The sequence below is a fragment of the Clytia hemisphaerica genome, unplaced genomic scaffold, assembly GCF_902728285.1.
Source record: "Clytia hemisphaerica strain Z4C2 unplaced genomic scaffold, Clytia hemisphaerica genome assembly, whole genome shotgun sequence".
Classification (NCBI taxonomy): domain Eukaryota; kingdom Metazoa; phylum Cnidaria; class Hydrozoa; order Leptothecata; family Clytiidae; genus Clytia; species Clytia hemisphaerica.
Window position 1 is genome coordinate 411,669 of NW_027104218.1, and position 19,553 is coordinate 431,221.

A 19,553-nucleotide genomic window follows, 5' to 3' on the forward strand; every position below is an offset into this window, starting at 1 on the left:
ATTTTTTAACCTTTGAACAATAGATTTTCTATCTCCATTGGGATTTTAATAGGAATTTTTATCCCCACTGAGGAAAAAAATTCCACTGGGGCTGTGACACAGGGGTGTGGGAATTGAAAGTTGTTGGGATTAAAACCACGAACTTTTGGTTTATAGAGCTGACGACTTTGACCACTTGGTGTTCCGCATCACGCTTTGAGAATTTAATAACAAGAACAGTAAAAGTTTAGAGTTTTTGGTTCTTGGAGTTTGTGATATACGGGCCTGAACAGAATTACAAATGCCAAGTAAAAAGTACAAAAGCTTGTCAGTGTATTGTACACAATCCACCCAATTGTTAACACGTTCTATTTTTAAAGTAGAATAAAATGCTTGCTAACAAAACACATCTGATAACAGCACCAAGCCCATGTAACGGGACTACCGATCCATATGGAGCACAATGTGTGGACAATAAAGGTCATGACTTGAAAGAACATTGGTTCAGATGTTTTGATCATTCACCAGAAAACATCATCAGAAATTCAATAATTGGGACAGTCCTTTTGGCAATATCAGCCCTGGGTACGCTCAGTAACCTTTTTATATGCTTGGTGGTTTTCAAATTCAAGATTTACAAGAATACGCAAGAAATGTTGATTCTACTGCTTGCCATTTCTGATTTTTTTATCTCGCTGTTTTTGATTTCAACAGAGAGTGTCTTGTTTCTTTGCATGAATCCGATCTTTCAAGCCACAATCCCGATTTGTAGACCATATGATATATTTTACATATTCGTTACAATGTGGTAAGTAAATTTTAAGATTTCAACTTCGGAATTTCTGACTCCAGGTTACTGAGTAATAAGTCCCAATGGGGATAGGAAATCTTTAGGTGCGGAAATTCTATTGTTTCAAAGCTCAATAACCTAGAAAAGATTCTATATATTTTAGATTTTTCTCAGTTCATCTTAGATTTCCAATGAAAATAAAGTTTTAAGGTATTTTTCTCATCTGGGACAATTCATTGGTCAATTTTTGCAATGGGAAGGTCGTCCAACCCGGCCTTTTGACACAAGTGATCTTAGAATATTGAAATACGTCAACTATGACATTGCACGCCTTAGCTTTGAGCTTTTTATACGTAACATTTTTTATCATATCACCCTTACAGTGCACTTTGGGAGGCTTGGGGAAAAGATCCCTAAGGACCGCATTGGAAAAGTCATTTAGTTTGAGTGCGTCCCCCCGGATGAGGATATTTGTGCAAGATTTGTACCGTCATAGTAACTATTAAAATCCACTTTCTTTTTCGTATTTCTAGGGACACCATATTACCGATATCATGTTTTGTTGTTATGTTCATGAGCATCGAACGCTTCTTAGCGATACGTTACCCGTTCAAGATCCGGCAAATCAAGCGACGCTATATTGTATTGGGATACGTTATGGCATGGGTTTACACTTTTGGTGCGTCCGTAGTCGGATATCTAACTCACTATCCTGGTTGGATCCGAACAATGGTGTTGAATATCAGTAATATTTTACCACTATTGATAAATTCTATGGTTTATGTATACATCCAACGTCTTGTATACAAGCACTCTAAAGCTATAAACAGACAACGGGTAAGTGTCGTAAAGCAGTCAACCGTTGTATGTCATGAAAACCGACAGAGTAGAGGAACCTATAAGAAAAACGTTTTGTTTCTATACGTAGCTGTATCTTTTTTCGTCTTTTGGTTACCGTTTATTTGCTATGAGATAGCTTTCATTATGAATCCAACGCGTTTCGATTCTTGTACATACATTACTCAAATCATTCTATCTTGTTTGGTGTATCTAAACAGTATAGGGAATGTGTTCATTTATGGAGCTTCAAGTAAACCTTATAGAAAAGCTTATTGGAGATTCATGGAGAATTTTTGTTGTAAGATTTGCAGCGAGAAGTCTTCCACTGTAAACCCAATTGAAGGTGTTTCGTTATCTCAAAATAACTTGAGAATTTAAGCAAACTTTCTTTTTATATTTTAGCGGTTAACTTTGTAAAACTTATATCTCAATACACCTTTTCGACCGTAGCCGCCAATTGCCGTGCGGGAATTTTTTTTGCCCGTTTTACCACCTTAAACTTGATCCAATCCTTTTTTACACTTTTTTCTATTGTCTTTAGATGCGAAAAAAAAGACTGGAACGGTTTTAGGGTCTTAAAACAGACAAAAAAATGCCCGCGCGGCAATTAGCGGCTACGGTCGAAAAGGTGTATTTTCAAAAGAATGATCAACCATAAAAACTTTATTACTGCAGTGCCATAGAAAAAATCATGTACTAAAAAACATGAAATAGGCTTATCAATTGTCGATTCGCAATTTTATTATATTTCTAACTAACACATTGATTAAAAGAACGAAATTTCACTGTATTGTTTAAAATAAGTGAACATGTCGTCAGAGTTCAACAAACGTACAGACGAAAAAAAAATTTGACGTCAAATATTTTGAAAGCAAAAAAATTTATAGATTCCGAAATTTGAAATTACAAGCAGTTTTAGAATTATTATTTCAGTCCGGCAGGTTGTTTATTTAATACTTTAACAAAATGGAATGTATACCAGACAGGTTATACTTTTGCTTATCAACATACATTTTGGAGAACTACCAGGAGAAACCAGGCGATTTGGTGATTAATTTAGATGAGGTCTATCAACACGCTAAAGTTCGAAAACATTTTGGGCCTCCCTCCTTGAAGATAGTTTGGAAACATTGTGATGAAATCGATTCAAAATTGAAGAAGTTCAAACGGATTATTTTCATTACCAATAACCTGTAAGTAAATATTACTATAAATGCTGTTAAATACAAATAGTATTTTTCATGCACTTTTTTCTACCTAGGGGGCTTGGCCATTACATATTGCCTCGTTCCACCCCCGATAGAGCACAGCGTGCTTAATAAAGTAATCTTTCAACTTTGAATTTGGTGAATCTGGGAGTTCTTGTGTTTAAAATCATACTGCAATTTTACGAAATATATCAACCTCAAAGTATAACCAGGACGGAAATCCCAGTTCTAATTCTTTATACTAGGCAGATCGAAACATTCTTCTTCTACACCAGTGACCATATTACTTCCAATTATAAGTTTTATTTTGCACCGTTTAGTTTTTACAAGTCTTTCAAAACAACATGTAACCGGATCCAATTGTTAAATAACCTTTGCTATTCTTTGTTACAGCAATGACAATCTTCATATCGAGCAGCGAACACTGTCCGCGTTCCTGATGGCCGCTTACGCCATTTTGCGTTTAGAATGGAACGCTGAGAAAGTGAACACGACACTTCTGTCTGCCATTCCAGCACGTCTGGCGTTCTTCAGAGATTATCATGGTGAGAGCTCATATAAATTGAACATCATGGATTGTCTACAAGGTATTCATACAGGTAAGTCGATAAAAAGAATAGCAAAATGTATTGCAAATTCCAAAGAATCCAGGCATTTTTGGTCCAATTTACAACCCAATATGCAAAAGTCAAAATATTTAAAACCGTTGAAACTTTGAATTTCGGTTGGCTGTTATTTCCTTAGAAAATGATTTTTTAACTCATTGTCTCATTTGTAACTTCACTTTTCTGACCATAAGAATTTTTGCAAGACCTAATTTGTGGGCCCCTCTCAGAAATCTCCAAATCCTCTCTACTTTCGAACCAATCACAGGCGGTTATGCCCCATCAATGACGCTACTGATTCTAAGAATTGTTAAAGACCTGCTAAAAGTAAACATTGCATCTTGAATTTCTAGGTTGTATCGTTAATCGTTGGTTCACCAATCTACATCAAACAAAATTTCCAATCTCTACAAATTCACATCTTGATATGAATTGGATAATTCCTGGCATCTTATTGGCTTTCAAAGATCCAACATTGAATCGTACTAAAGAAACACGTAGTGTCTCTAAAGCTTACATTAAAGAACTAAAACGATGTGGGATCAAGGTTATCATTAGGCTTAATAGCAGCGACCATACAGCCAATTATGAATATTACGGGAAATCATACCACCCTTCAGATTTCAAACGTGAACAATTCTACCATTATGATATCCCGTTTCGGGATGTTGGTACCCCGACCACCGCCCAAGCGCATCAATTCGTCAGCTTATGCGAGCGTTACGGTTCAGGTATCGCGGTCCATTGTCACGCAGGTCTTGGCCGTACGGCAACCATGATCGGATCTTATATGTTGAAACATTTCAACTTCAATGCACGTGCTGTGTGTGGATGGCTTAAAGTTTGTCGCCGTGGTTCTGTTATGGGTCCACAGCATTTCTTCCTTGACAAGTATCAAGCAGAACTGGAAAATATCAAACGGAACATGGTGGTTGAAGGAGAGAAACTAGGCTGTGAAACACCGACAAAGCAAGTGTCTCAGCAACCGATCACTGCCGCAATTAAAACTGAACTTACACGTTCTCCTCGAAAGAATAACATTATCCATATCGCACCGGTCAATCCTCGGCAGTTGATGATCCGCCCAGAACAAACAATGAAAAAATACAAACTTGACACAACAAATACACAACCAGAAAAAGCAGAAAATATTCGAAGTAAAGTTGTCGTTTCAAAAACAAAACCAACTTCAAGCGAGAAACAAATCGTAGCCCCTTCACGACCGTATTCTACAAAGCCATGCCTCATTAAATCATCTAAGAGTATTTTGCATCCTAAACTGACCAAATCAAGAGAGTCAGCTACAGTGATTGCTGGTGCTAAATCATCAAAAACTCAAGTAACCAGAGAATTAACCAAATCTGTTCGAAAGTCTGCACGCCATGACGGCCCGCCAGCGCCTCGGTTACGTTACACAACAACACCAAATAGAAAATCACAGACCAAGATCGAACCAGTCAAATCTCAACTAAGCGAACTTGGAACCATGTTAAAAAAGTATCGAAAGAATGGCTCTCAAGAAGCAATGGGCCGTAAACAGTCGAGTAAAACTGTTATTCATCACGGTGGCAAGCGTGCAACACCACGGTGGCATAATAACATCCCTTCGGACGGTTTCATGTCTCAAAATAAAGGTCGAATTTACGGCCTGATCAACACCGTCTACTCAAAACAAAATAAAAACTAAATAATCTTATCATAAAACTAGGGACAATAAAATCTTAATGTATCAATTTGTAAATTATTAATAGAATTCTTCTTAACAAAAAATATATAAAAAGACAGTAAAATGACGATCAATTTTATTCAGAAGCTGACCCTGTAGTTTTTAGAGCTTTTCACAAAGATTAGAAAATATGAGGACAAAAATTTTAATCAAATTAGCGTAGTGTCTTTCAAACTTTTTTTTCAATAATATATATGAACAAATGATAATTTTTTGTCATAAACAAAAATAAAATATATACACTAGCAACATTAAAATTACAATGTTCATTACATCATTATTAAAGCTATTTAAGTTATTATATTTCTCTTATGATATCGAAAAGTTGACTGGTGGAAAGGCATTTTGGTCATATAAAAAGAAAAGGATACCAGCATTTCAAGTTTTCAGAAAAATGGAAAGAGTAATTTTAGCAAAAACATAACTATTTTCAGTTTTTCAAAATTCGTTTGTCCAATATGTTGTAAACTCCATGAAGATTGAGCATAAAAAACATAGGAACTTTTTTTAATTTTTTCAAAGTATAACTAACTGTTGATTTCCGAAAAAAATATTATGCTGAATATTAAACCTTATCCTCGTGTGTGCTTTTCAGGAACATGTTATTAGGTAGTCAAGTTTTTCCCAATTAATTCCCACTGTCAATAACTGAAAATGGTGCGGTTTAATATATAAAAAATGTTTTGACTGTCTAATATATGCAAATTTTAAAAATAATGTTATGGGGAGATTAAACTAATGCTGTATTTAGAGTCCCATAGACATCTGACAATACTACACACCTTTTCTGCATGAGAACTAGCAAAGTTTATCCGAGACTTTCCAATTTTTCTTAATTTCTTTCTTGGCATTTACAGGTTAAAATGTATTTAAAAACAGTTATCAAAGTATGCTTGCATGATTTATTGAAGAGAATAGATCTGTGTTCTGAGCTTTAGTTTGCTTTCAATTTTCTCAAGAATTTGAACGAAATTGAGCCTCGCGTTTGAAAGTTCTTACAAAAACATGTACCAAAAATACTAGTTAGCCTCTTAATTTTTCTTAACATCAGAAAAATCTTTTAAAACCATGACGTGTAGTGCACCCAGAGAATTATTGAACACCAATCCTGGAACACGATGGATGTATGCAAAACTGTCCCAACTTTTTGATACAAGATACAAATATACATTCAAGGATTCAATCGTTGTTTTTCCTCGGCATTCGAAGGTAGTGTTGGCGGTTTTATTTTGGTTGAGAAGGAAGCGAAATAATCGGACGCGAATGAACAGACGTCGTCTGGCTTTCTCAATAACACGAATTGACAGAAGTCTTCTAGCAAAGCTCGTAGTTCGGGTTTATGGCGGACGTAGGTTTTATGGTCGTTAATGAGCTTCTCCTGCAACCAAATAAAATCTATAAAAATATGTCGACGTACCTTAAGTGGATAAATTTCGGCGGGGATTAAATTTGGCAAATTTGACGAATTTTGCTGAAATTCGCCAAATTAAATCCTCGCCAAAATTTCCAAATTCGGCAATTCGCCAAAATTCGCCAAATTTAACAAAAAGAGAAGAGAATCATGTGAAAAATCACAACTTTTTATTATATTTTTGAGCAATTTTCACCCATTTCAGTGTGACAAAATTTCAAATTCGCCAAATTAAATCATCGCCAAATTTTACGCAATTAATCTATCGCCAAATTAAATCCACGCCAAAATTTATCCACTTAAGGTAGTCAATGGATGGCTATTCATGATATTCATGACGTAATATTTTATACGGAAAGACCTCAGTTTTTGCCAGTAGTGGCAAATTTTATACAACTTTTGTCTGGTTTAAAGTTAAAACCGGGGTATTTCCGTAAAAAACATTACGTCATGAATATCATGAATTAGTACCTTGTTCTAGGTTTTATCTTCCCCGAAAATGACGTAAATCTCAGTAAGAGTTAAATGCCTGTTAAAGGGTTAAACACACCTTGACAATGAAAAGATTACATACAGATTGCTATTGCTCCTTTGAATTAAAAAAATCCACCTTTTTCCACCCCTGATAATTCTTCTCTGATCTACTTTTTATTCCCTCCTTATCCATCTATTACCTTTCTTTCGATGTAATGTGACGTCATTTGCATATCTGCCTCCCAATGTAAATCATTTCTTGCGGACACAGATTTTTCGCCTGAAAAAGGAACAACAATTAATTTAATAATTTGGTAAAGTATACCACCGGATAATATAAACCAAGCAACATAACTTGTATAAAAGAGCAAGTTTGATTGTTTTTATGATGTAGAGGCGCACCTCTTGCTGACAAAAAAGAATAAACAAAAGGATTTCTCGAAATTCTCAAAAACGTTAAATGTTAACTTCCATGAAAAAATCGTAAAAAGAGATGAATGGCTAAACAAGAATCGTTACCCTTTTTTGGCTGACCATCTTTAGTAGGTAATTGGATAAGCTGCATGCGGACTGAAGAGCCAATCGTCTCTCGAGTTGCCATATAACTTTGAAATTAAACAAGTCAAAATAGGAATATATATATTTGTTACCAAAGAGCTGATTTTTACGAAAATCAGGAATTGATACCCCCAGTGTCATTTTGCATAGCTATTAAAACATGGGCAGAGTTAAGGGAAGAATTTGGTGGTCCTGATAAAATACTTTTTATTTAGTGAAATCAAAGAAAATATACATAAACCCTACTCACCCGCCTTCTAAAAAATGTGTATTCCATCGAACAGTAAGACTTTCCATTCCGAGAACTTCTCGTTCAATACCGAAGAGTGCAAGCGTTGAATCTGCGATAGTCGTCGTCCTCTCTGGTAGCTTAGCCTGCAAACCAAAAAGTGAACTCTTTCAATGACAGAATCACAGTCTAAAACTAAGACTTTACTGATGAGATTTCTTTTGGCGGCTGGCTGCAATATATTTCAAATTGCAAAAATTTTTGACTGGTAATTGCAGACATTCTTCATGATAAGTTTTTCAAGCAGATCAGCGTAAAGCTAGCCTTAGCTTAAGGGCCTAGATCTATATCACCTAAATTGCCTTTGCTAAAATAAATCATCAAAACAAAAGAGCCCTCGTTAACTCAGTTGCTCAATTCAATAATAGAAACTGTTAATTCAGAACGATTTGGTCCCACTAGGTAATTCAAATTATTTTTTGGCCTCAATTCACTTACATATCTCATCGTCGTTAAGCAGGAAGCGTTATCTAACGCTAAGAATTTTGCATTTTCGGGAACATCATTTCGTTGACACATTATCCTCTGTAGAATGATGTTTGCACCTTCTGAGACGAAACCTTTCTCGTGATTCAGCGTGTACGTTAACTCGTTTTCTGACACATCCTAAAATGAAAAGGTGTTTGTCCAGACATTATTAAAGAATTATAGTTGATAAAGATGATAAATAGGATGGATTAATAAATCATGAAAGTATATGCAGACAAAGGTAGGGGTAAAGCTTTTGACCTTAAGTGAGAATACATTATATAGCTGCTAAAATTAGTCAAAAGGAGTCGTCTTGCGTTCGGTCTTCACTCCCCCTATCGTAAGTGATAACGCAACTGCCGGGATTTAACAACGTTAGAAAGCGATAAGACAAGAGTCACGAATAAAACTATCTTCTTTAAATAGTATCTCATTATGACAATAACTGATGCATAAAATGGATTTAGAGATTTGTAAAAGAAAGGACACATTAAGAGAGGATACCTACCCGCCCTGCTGATGTGATTTTTTTTACTCGAAGTTTGTCACCCTCCTTAACGACGATTGTTTTCTTGTCCAGTGGTTTATTGGTGAATTTGATGTACTCGTGTTGCGTTTGTTCTAACGTGACCACGCCTCTTGTGATGTAAGCTACAGAGATGTGATAGTTCAAAGGTTTGGCGTGGGTATAAAATTCAACTTAACGTAAAAATCGTCATTGTGAAAAAAAAAACATTCGAATTTGAAAAGGCGACTCTGAGGGAAGAGGAGATTTTGCAAATCGGTAGGTCTACTTCTAACCTACATTCGATAACAAGATACAGAAAATGTATTTCTGCAACAAAGGAAACATGGCCATAATAGAAGCTCTAACTATATACCTCAAGTACAAATAATCAATTTATGTTGTAACATAAGACACAGTAAGTAAGTAAGTCTGCGACCGCATTCGGAGGCGACCCGAAGGCTCCTCTCTCGATAGCTATCTACCCAAAGGTAGGGGAGGGCGCCACTCTTTCTCCCTGGATTGTTCCACTAACCCTTGATCCTTCTCCTAATTGCTGAGCATCAAGCAGAGAGGCATCAAGTACCATTTTGGAAATCTTTGGTATGACCCGGCTGGGGGTTGAACCCACAACCTTGCGAACCGTAGCCGGATGCTCTACCACTGCACTACGGTCGCTAGACACAGTAACCCCTCCCTTTGGGGTTGGAAATTTTTAGCCAAAACGTCACTTTAGTCTTATGTTTAGGTGATATATCGGATTAGATCGGGTAGAATATTCTGAGAGCTAAACAGAAATAATACATAAATATGTATTCTTTGCTACAGAATGACGTCAGAGTGGAAACAGAGCAAAGTGGTAGAACTCACTAAAGATATATTGTGTATTGAGTATGAAAAACTTTTTAGTGAATTAAACCATAACTTTTTGTTTTCCTTATGACCTTATTGGTTGAAAGTTCATCAAAATAACTACAAACCTGTGACAGAAGTTCCCATGGGAACCCCGTCCAATACACCGTGGCTTTGTGCGTGAACATAATAACATATTTCATCTCCACGGACTGTTTCTGACACTGAGACCGTCAGCTCACCAATATTCTGCATAAAAAAGAGTTTAGACGTATTTTAAAATCATGTAATGGGCTCTCTGAAGTCATCTGATCTCCCCTTACTAGGACCCGCCGTTAAATAATATTTGAAAATGTGTTATTTTTCAAAAAGCGTCTTTTTTGGTCCATATTTTTGTCGATTTCAAGGTATTTAAAAGTAGGATCGATCAATCGACTAGGCTCCCTGTGTATTAGAATTGCCACATTGACAGAGTTAGTAAAATGGCTGATTAATTTTTCTTTTTGAGGTGAGTCAGACCCTTGAAATTTTTTAAAGCATATTAAGCGAGAGAATTAACCCAGATTTTCCCTGATGTCATAATTATTTCATCAGGCTTGAGAATGACAAAACTTCAGGTATCATTAATTACAACATCTAGCTAATTAAAATCAGTTATACTACATCTTAGGATTATTTATGACATAAACAACAGACAAATAATATTTTCAGTTCCTGTCAAAATAAAACAAAAGAAAAGGAAAAACAAATTAGCTGTTTAGATTGCTTCTGATTAATATAAGGCTTATTAATAAGATAAACTTCCTAGTTGTGTTTCATCTAAAAGAAAAAGGCAGCACAAAATCAACAAATTCGTTTATATTACTTTTTCTTTTTACCGTCACAAAAAATTATTAAAACAAGAAGGAAAACCTAATGTTTAATATCATTTCCCTAGTCTTATATAATTGTATTTCCCCCTTTTTTAAAGAGAAGAAAAGCAAACAACATTGTACAATATGAGGTCATTAATGACATCAAAACAAAACACTTCAAACAAAACACAAAAATCACAAACTATTGATGTAAAATAGAACACTTATACATATTTTATAAGCAATAAGGTTGCTGAAGCTTGAGGGCTCAAATAAGCCAATTTTTTTTACCCTAGTAGTAAAAGCTTATAAAGTAAAAGATAATATTACCATGGCAGACAATAGCTCATGACCCAATAAGTGTAAACATGGTATATCAGAGGTAGTGAAAGCAAACTTTTCAGAAAATGAGCTAAAATGCTAAGTGACACCAGCCGTGGCCTAAAAATTGGAGTTGCTTATAAAAAATGTGTAGCTGTTGTGAGCAATAACATAGCGTTTGATTATGTTTATTTTTGACTGACAAGTGATGGATATCGCTTTATTATTGACTCTTATAACTTTTAACAAGTCTCCCAAACTGAGAACTCGAATTGTCAAAGTAAATGATAACCCCCTGATAACCTTCAATGTAGAATTGTCATGTTCTATTGTATTTTAAGCAAAAAAATTAATTCTAATAACCGCTTTTCTACTATGAGTAAACAAAATAAATGAAGTTTCATCTGGTTTCATTGATGTTTTGCTTTTCATTACTTATTTACTAAAACCCTATGTCATTTAGTAATAAATACATATCATTCTCGTAAAAGGAGATATTTAAACATGATTTAGTGTTAGGTAAAAGGTTACAGTACAATAGTAGAAGAATGGAGAATAAAGTAAAAAAAAAACGAAAATCGCTAAAAGTGTTTCAACTGATATCCCACAATGTTTATCAGCTAAAGTACCGTTAGACATTTTTTCTTTCCACTTTACATTGTTAACATTATTTAAAAGTGTTCTTTTTTAACAGCACTATAAAATGTTTTTCTAAGGTTACAAAATAATACAAAGTCTCTAGATTTTAAGAGGGCCACCCAAATACTGCATTGACATGTAGAGATTAGCTCACCTTTCCAGCTTCTGACACTGTTGCAAGATGGTCTGTAAATACTGTCCTCCCAAGTGCTTTGAAATCTAGAGTAAAAAAATTAAAATTGCGTTTTTGAAAGTATGAGAAATCATAAAAATACATATATTAAAATAATACCATTATACCATACTCACTCTGTAATCAACTACGGTATCGAATTAATTTCTCCTTATGGGGGTGTCAGTTGTTTTTAACACACACAATCATTTCAGAGAAAAAGTAGGCATGAAGTATTATGTGTTAGTTATACCTATAGATTGTAAATATTCAATTGCTTTTTTGTTACATTCTGCTTTAACTCCTCCATTGCTAAAATAAAAAAATAAAAATAGAATAAAAGAGTCCAATAAAGTCCAACAAATTTAGTAACCATAACTTTTTAACATCCAAATATAATTTAAAACGAGACAAAAAAACTTACAGTAACTCAGGCTATTCCATCAGATTAGTACCATACTAAAGTTTCATAATTAAAAAAATAAAACAATGAAAGACATTACTTGGCTACTACCTTAGGATTAAATTTTCTCAGGATTTATTTTTGTAATTTTGTGAAAAAAAGGTTAATTTGCAAATAAAGTCCATGCAAAAAATTTATCCACCTAAGGTATTATTGTCAAATATGTATAATATGTTAATATATCAAACACAGTAGATAACAAGGTCGTGAACCAACAATCTCATGAATAGCCCGGAAAAAGGTGCACTCCACCATTGTGTATAAAATTGTTTGGTAAAAAAACCCTGTTTTGCCCACAAAGGGTTAGGGAAGTGGGTTTTCAGCTTCTAATATTCGATAGTGATCTTCTTTTGGTAAAAAAAATTCATAGTGGTATATTATCATGTGTTGAAAGAACATACAAAAATTTCTGCTCAACAGAACTCAAGCAGACTCAAGAAGAGCTAAAAAACCAACTTTCCCTTAGGAAACACAGGCAAAAACAGGTTTATTTATCTCCTGAGACCAAACAGTGGAGAGCAACAAAATAATGTATTTGCACACCATTCACATACTGAATTTGAAAAATCTTCAATGTGGCATTTTTTTGCAAACTTCAAAAAACTGATTTTTGTCCTGCTTTTGCAGGACTTTTAGCTTAAATGACTTGCGTGCAGCATAGGATACAAAGTCCAAATATGCGTTGTATGAAGAGTTAAGTCTATATATACTGCCTTACCGCGAGTTGAGTCTCAGGACCCTGAAATTCCTGTCTTGAGGTAGTTGATCCCTACATACGGGAAATCAGAGGGGCATCAAACACTCTTTTTTTCCTGCTTTGCTTTACGATCGGAAATTGACCTTCTTACAACCCTGCCGACGCACCATCGGACAGTCCGGTGTTAATTTTTCGAACTTCTGGACACAGGACAAAGTTTGTTTAAAAAAATAATGCGCAGTGATCGCACCGGACCTAAATCTGGTATTGAGATTGTCCCATGTTCGTAAAGTCTGGTGCGTTGGCAGGGTTGTGCCTTCTAGAGCATAGAGCCATCAAACACATTTGAAAGATGATCTGGAACAACAAGTAACCCCCATACTCTCACCCTGTTGGTAGTACGAACCCCTCTGATCTTGCTTACTTTGGAATAAAATTGTGCAGATTTCGAGAATTCGGGTGTTGTCTGGCTGCGCGATTAAGTCCAAATGGAAATCAATTTGCAGTATACAGTAGCCCTAACTCAAAATTTAAACACATATTTGGACTTTAAAACCCAATGCTGCACGCAAGCACTTAACTTTAGCATAGCCCACAAAAGCAGGAAAAAAATCATTTTTTTGAAGTTTGCAAAAAAACGCCACATTAGAAGATCTTTAATTCTTTCAAATTCAGTGTGTGGATAGAGCAGTAAAAATAAAACTTTTCTATTTATCTTTTTTTTTGAAAAAGTTCAAGATAATTAAAAACTCCTGCACTAAAACAAAGGGCTATTCCAGAAAATTTTTGTTACTCCCGTCGGATGACGTACCGTGAAGTTGGGTAACTTGCATTGGAGGATGCAAACATGCATACCCCTCGAATGAATGATCTGTCTGGTCATTAAAATACAAACTTAAATAAAAAAAAAAATGGTAAGAGTAGAGCTGCGCGTAGAGCTCTTAGTTCATTTGTTTTGAAATTTTGCTGCTTTGATTGGTCAGTCATTTGATGGCTATTATGCATGTTTGCCTCCACTGATGCAAGTTACCCAACTTCACGGTACATTTTAAATTTTTTTCTAGCCTCGGAAATATTTTTTTTTCAGCGGTGGTCGGAAATTCCGATAAAAATCTATATATGTACTTTCACAAAGTATGTCAGAAATTCCACTCTTTTTTACCGTTTTTAATTCAATTGCCTTGGAAATACATACATTTTCTTCTCTCGCCTTGGAAATTTAGAATTTTGGTGAAAACTTTTGCCCTCGGAAATCCCGTGTCGTCCGCCTCCTGTTACAGACAAATTCTGGAATGGCCCAATGATGAGAAAAATCAAGTCCCTGCTAAATCTTAAAATCTTGCAGGTGAGCTAGCTCTAGCTTTAATCCCAGCTAAAGTTTACACCCACCTTGGGGTAATCAGCTAATTATTTTGGGTGGAATTCAACAGTTTTTGAGGTGACAACTTTTTTCTTTTTCAACTTTCCGTCGTCACATCTCAACGAGACTTCTCATCAAGTAACAAAACAGAAACAATACTGAACATAAAAAATTGATCTATCATTCCTGGGCTTTAAATAATGCTTACCTATTTTTGTCCATCCTTGAATCTCTCTGTAGCCATCAATTATTACCAACAAGGAACTGTCAACACAGTGATCATCTTTGTTTTTAATCGGACATTTTGAACCTCGCTACTCGCGTCTCAAAAAACCGCGAAAGAATTCGAACCTTGAGTTCTTGGAAGACGATACAAAATCGCACTATACATATTTTAAAGTAAATTGATTGGTGGAAAATTAACGGGAGAACAGCGACTTTGTCGTGCTGTTTAAAGCGAATTTGATTGACGTCACATTGACGTCAATGGCGATACTCGCTCTCTGTGAGTCAGGGGGTAAACCAATGGATTTTTCAACTCAATCATAAATATTCACGTACTTTAAGCTGTTTCCGAAAAAGATTCCCCTTTGTCATTTGACTTTAGATCAACAGTCATCAATATGGAATAATTCAATCAGGTTTCCAATAAAAAAAACGAGCTATTAGATAGAAACAGTAACATTACACGAGGATCGGAAAATGGGAAAAAGTTTTATTCATTGCCATGGCTACGCGGACTTTTAAGGTGGTAGTCTACCCAAAAATAAAAAATCATCGAAAAAATTGTCGAATTCTGGTTTTTGGGTGTTTTGAGATCTTTCTGAACATCTCCTGAAAATTTCAGAGCTATATCTTTATCATTCAGGCCGCAGTGAGCATTTTTATCCTGTTGGGTGCTTGAAAAATCGCCCTAGCAACAGAAAAAATCCCGTTGCTAAGGACTTATTTCTTCAATCTCGGCCGAAACATAGCAATGTGATACGCCAAAAGAAAGCTCTTTTTACGCCCTTTTCGGGCGTCAAAATATTATTTTCCGTGGCATTACGTAATCCTTGAAATTAAAGATGGTAGCTGCAGTAGTGTAACACATCAAAACCAGCTGAAAAGCAAGCTGTAAGCATGATTCTGCAGATTTCTTGGCAAGTTTTAGATCAAAACTTAATCTCTTTGATTGAAATGATTTATTTAAATGAAGAATGGACTCTACCGAATCTATAAAGTTGCTCTACATTGGTTGTGTTGCTGGATTTCTGCGAAAAACATTTAAGTTGTCGGCATTTTGTTTTGAGCATAGACAGTGTGCTTTTGGTGGCTCACATAATGTTTTGTAGTGGATTTAAATGTAACCGAGATATTTCCAAGCACAACATGATGTAACAGAGATAGAAATGTGAATTATAATGAACTGGACCTAACTTCTGGAGACACACATTCTCATCTGACACCAGCCATTCATAACCGCCTAGGCGGTAACCGAAGCAAAAAGGCGCCGCCTTTGATCAAGCCAGCTCATTGTCAATTCAAGTCTATGTGAATAAAAATATGCACTAGAAAAGTTTCCATGTCTACAGAGAGTCATGCTGGAATTTCAATGAACATTTTGTCACCCTTATGTGGCTATTTTCACCCAAATTTGATGTTATCGCAAGATTACCGCAAAGTTTGCTATATTTACGTAACTTTAGCGCAACATGTTTTTGTTGATTTTTGGATAATTTATCAATTTTTGTGAAATATTTTACTTTAACTTATGAAACCTGACTGGTTTGATGATTATTCAGTGAAGAAATTTTTTGAAAAGAGCTTTCCAGCTTAAAATGATACCCATTTTTGTCTTTTTTTTTGATTTCTCAAAAACGCGTTTCCGGGGGTTCGCAAACACCTTGTCAGAAATATCTTAGGATTGAGAGTAGCTACAGACTTAAAATTTTCAGGGAAGTTTCCTTACATGATTGTGCATTGAATGAATGGATTAAAAAGTTTTAAAATTGGTTTCCTGATTTTTAATCTCAAAAAAGCGTTTTTTTCAGATTCTTACCCCCTGGAAAAAAATTTTAATTATTTTTTTCACTCATTCCAGACCTTTTCTAAATATTAGTCATTTAAAAAAAAAACTAACTTCATAGGTCAAGCCGACTATTCAGAAAACCTGACACAAGCAAAATAAAGTATTTTACCCCCTGGCTGATTTTACCCCCGTCTTTGGTTATTTTTAGAATTTTTTTTTATTTTTAGAAATGTTAATAGTTGATATACATTTCCTGAAAATTTCATTACGAAATGTAAAGAAGTTCTTGAGTTATTGCAAAAAATGTGATTTGTTGACTTTTGAAATCTGGCGGTAGACTACCACCTTAACATTCAGATCATACCTCTTACTTAATTTATCCTTTTTTTGATTACAATGTTTTAATCTGCTATATCATTAATAAGTGAATGTGGTAAAAAAATACCCTGACAGTGTATGTAAGGCTCTAGTGAGTGGATTCTTCGATGGATTCTTGGTCCCGATCATGATACATTAGCGAGTTTATGTATTTGTGGTTAAGCATACCAGGATAATCACGAAATTTGATTGGTTGAAACTCACTAGCCTGTTAAATTTTCGTTCGTCGTCGTGATCTTACCGATTTACTTAACCTCACTATTACCGAGTTTATCTTATGTATGTGTGCTTTTAAGCGACGGAGACGGTAAGGTTCTAATTTGTCTACATCCTGACCAACTGAGGACGACGGTAAATCAGCATATTTACCGTCCTCGATTTTGCGGGGCAGAACTGCAGGTTATTCCAAATCGCTTCAGTCACTTTACCGTCCTCAAAAGCGCAAATACATAAACTCGCTATTGACCGGGGGTATTAGGGTTGCGAGCTGACGGGGGCAGGGGGGGGGTACCGCCTAATTTCATAACCGATCACCATTGCTCTAAGGCATATGTCCCTTTAGAGCGCATGCGTGGAATGCGTGGAGCACGAAGAGCTGCTTGGAGGTTAGGTGCCGCCCGACTTTCGACCCGTGGATGGACCCTTACCGGGCGGGACTAAAAAGGAGAAAAGAAAGGACAATTTTGTGAATTTTACGACCCTTATATTGGGACTAACTTGACCAAATTTCGATCTTTCCGTGGGTAAACTAAAAAGTTTAAATTTTCCTATTTCTCCGACCCGCCCCAAGTGGGACTAAAATTTGATTTTTCCGACCCTTAGCTGGACTTCAAAAAGAAAAAAAATCAAAAAGATACCCTCCATTTGCCTAAGTACCCCCCCCCCCCGGTAAATTGATAGCGGTCTGTTGCGCTAGATAGACACAACGGCGCGCGCTCCAGAAAAATCTTTTTCGAGGATAGAGGACTAGGAGCAAGGAAAATTTTGAGGCGCCGGTGCTAAATTTGAATTATTACTCTGCTACTTTAATCGGATTAATTTTTCGCGAGATTAAATTTCGCGATTTCGCGAATTTTTCCCATTTTCGCGAAATTAAAACTCGCAAACACGCGTGAGATTTCTGATTCCTGGTTCGCGAAATTAAATCCACCACAAAACTTTTAGAATTTTATTTTTGGCGGAGAAACTAGTTCCAAGTCTCCATTTATGACAAAAAAATGGCCATTTTCAGCTGTTTTCTGGCTTATTCGCGAAATTAAATCCAAGCAAAATATTTCAAAACTCTGACTCGCGAAATTAAATCCAGAAAATTTCGCGATTTTTTTAGCTCGCGAAATTTAATCCGGTTAAAGTAATCAGAAATTGATTGCAATTGCTAAGCCTTACCCTCAGCAGAATCCACAAATAGTAGGGGGGAATTTGTTCGTTTTTTTGAGGTCGCTCGATTTTTTTAGTCAAAGCACTTGTTATACATTTTTGAAGGCCGAGGTAATCGATTCCAACATTGAAATTGAAATGTTGGACGAATGTTGGATGAATTTTGGAAAGGTGTTGGATCTCCTTAAAATCGTTTCGTCGCAATGTCCAACATCATTTTCATCCAACATGGGTGTTCATTCATTCTTTTTTTAATTCATTCTTTTCAAATTAGAAATGGTGAGAATTTTTATACCCAGTTTAACCAGTGCCACTATTGCTGTTCATGCGGACAAAAACTATAGTCTAACAATTGGAATTTTAAAATGCAGAGAAAATTTGTCGAAAAATCGACTCTTATGGTGCAATTGCTTGAAATTTATTTATATCTATTTCAAAGCAAAAAATGGTCAAATTTTCTAAAATTTTGCAACAAAAACTATGTTCTCATTTTTTACACATATACAGTGCATTTTGGGAAGCCTGAAAACTACCATTTTAAATTTGTTACGAGATTTTTCGAATTTTTGACAAAAAAACATTCGATTCTATTTCTAATGACGTCATTCCCTTTCAATGTGAGCTGAGTAAACGAATTCAACATGATCCAACACGAAAAAAAGAAGTAAATGTTGGACAAAATGTTTGATGGCGATCAAACTCCCATCCAACACTTTTTTTCTTCTTCCAACATAATTTTTTCTTCCTTTCCGATTTTTACATTCGAGTAAACGATTCCAACATTCCTTCCAACAGAGAGAAAATGGCATGTTGGAATCGTTTACCTCGGCCTTAAGGGGTAGGGGAATCAAAATAACTTGGGTGCTAATTTTGTTTCGGACACTTTGGTGTGATTTTCGGACAAATACGACGGTCTCGGCGCGGGCAAAATCATAGGGTGAAAAATTAATGAAAATTTCAGCTTGAGAAAACGGAGACCTGTTGTATATTTTTGGAAAGCTCTCAAAAAATTAAGATTAGTAATAATATATTGCGAGTATAGGTGATTTCAGTACCTAACTCGAGATATTGACCTTCCGAAAGCGCAAAAACTGGACAAAACAGCTGTTTCTGACTGAAAAACACTGTTTTTAAGAATTAATATATTAATTTTTCTTGTTGACTTGAGAATGAGGATCCAAAAGATCAAGAATGGTCCAATCATGTAGATTTATAAAGGATGCAGTGTTTTGGCCGTGGACCGCGGAGTATCGGAAACATGAAGACTCAATTTTTTGCAACTTTTGCCATTCTTCAGAATACACGGGTTTCGAATTAAATTTTTGCTTAGCTTTAGCTTTGATCCCATGTAAATTTGCACGAAAAATATCAAGTAAACAGAACGAAAATTGGCCGTGTATCAAGCAAATTTAGCTCATTTTTCCATTTTGACAGACTTTATGGGTCATTATGAAAACAAAAAACATTAAAATAAAAAGTCAATCGTTTAATCATATTTCTTTTATTGAATTTAAAATAGAAAAACATCTTTTGAATGAACACCTGGCTTTCAAAAGAGAAGAAAGGAAATCTACCA

At 35.4% G+C, this 19,553-nt stretch overlaps 3 protein-coding genes across 4 annotated transcripts; 2 read left to right on the forward strand and 1 right to left on the reverse strand.

Moving 5' to 3' along the window:
- The first annotated feature begins 269 nt into the window (after window positions 1-269).
- Window positions 270-2,068, forward strand: LOC136815782 (galanin receptor 2b-like). The gene is made up of 2 exons (XM_067072231.1): window positions 270-787; window positions 1,303-2,068. The coding sequence occupies exons 1-2, from the start codon at window positions 369-371 to the stop codon at window positions 1,985-1,987; spliced, it is 1,104 nt and encodes a 367-aa protein (XP_066928332.1). The 5' UTR covers window positions 270-368; the 3' UTR covers window positions 1,988-2,068.
- Window positions 2,069-2,373: 305 nt separating this feature from the next.
- On the forward strand, window positions 2,374-5,212 carry LOC136815781 (dual specificity protein phosphatase CDC14B-like). Its single transcript, XM_067072230.1, has 3 exons — window positions 2,374-2,802; window positions 3,211-3,416; window positions 3,776-5,212. Exons 1-3 carry the CDS (start codon window positions 2,576-2,578, stop codon window positions 5,107-5,109), a joined length of 1,767 nt encoding a protein of 588 aa, XP_066928331.1. The 5' UTR covers window positions 2,374-2,575; the 3' UTR covers window positions 5,110-5,212.
- A 961-nt stretch (window positions 5,213-6,173) lies between these two features.
- Window positions 6,174-14,527, reverse strand: LOC136815783 (ciliogenesis-associated TTC17-interacting protein-like). Of its 2 annotated transcripts, none has more exons than XM_067072232.1 (10): window positions 14,420-14,527; window positions 11,945-12,003; window positions 11,674-11,738; window positions 9,834-9,954; window positions 8,857-8,999; window positions 8,319-8,486; window positions 7,842-7,966; window positions 7,553-7,638; window positions 7,234-7,313; window positions 6,174-6,526 (listed from the first exon to the last, which is right to left on the reverse strand). In XM_067072232.1, exons 1-10 carry the CDS (start codon window positions 14,431-14,433, stop codon window positions 6,320-6,322), a joined length of 1,068 nt encoding a protein of 355 aa, XP_066928333.1. In that variant the 5' UTR covers window positions 14,434-14,527; the 3' UTR covers window positions 6,174-6,319. The 2 variants fall into 2 exon arrangements, with proteins under 2 accessions (XP_066928333.1, XP_066928334.1); XM_067072233.1 differs by having other exon boundaries at window positions 6,334-6,543.
- Between the last annotated feature and the right edge of the window lie 5,026 nt (window positions 14,528-19,553).

Coding starts and splice junctions, on each gene's coding strand:
- LOC136815782 (XM_067072231.1), top strand. CDS start 369: ATGCTTGCTAACAAAACACATCTGATAACAGCACCAAGCCCATGTAAC. Junction 788..1,302: donor TACATATTCGTTACAATGTG/GTAAGTAAATTT, acceptor TCGTATTTCTAG/GGACACCATATTACCGATAT.
- LOC136815781 (XM_067072230.1), top strand. CDS start 2,576: ATGGAATGTATACCAGACAGGTTATACTTTTGCTTATCAACATACATT. Junction 2,803..3,210: donor ATTTTCATTACCAATAACCT/GTAAGTAAATAT, acceptor TCTTTGTTACAG/CAATGACAATCTTCATATCG. Junction 3,417..3,775: donor TCTACAAGGTATTCATACAG/GTAAGTCGATAA, acceptor TTGAATTTCTAG/GTTGTATCGTTAATCGTTGG.
- LOC136815783 (XM_067072232.1), bottom strand. Junction 9,000..9,833: donor CATGGGAACTTCTGTCACAG/GTTTGTAGTTAT, acceptor ACATCTCTGTAG/CTTACATCACAAGAGGCGTG. Junction 7,314..7,552: donor AGATGGTCAGCCAAAAAAGG/GTAACGATTCTT, acceptor TTCCTTTTTCAG/GCGAAAAATCTGTGTCCGCA.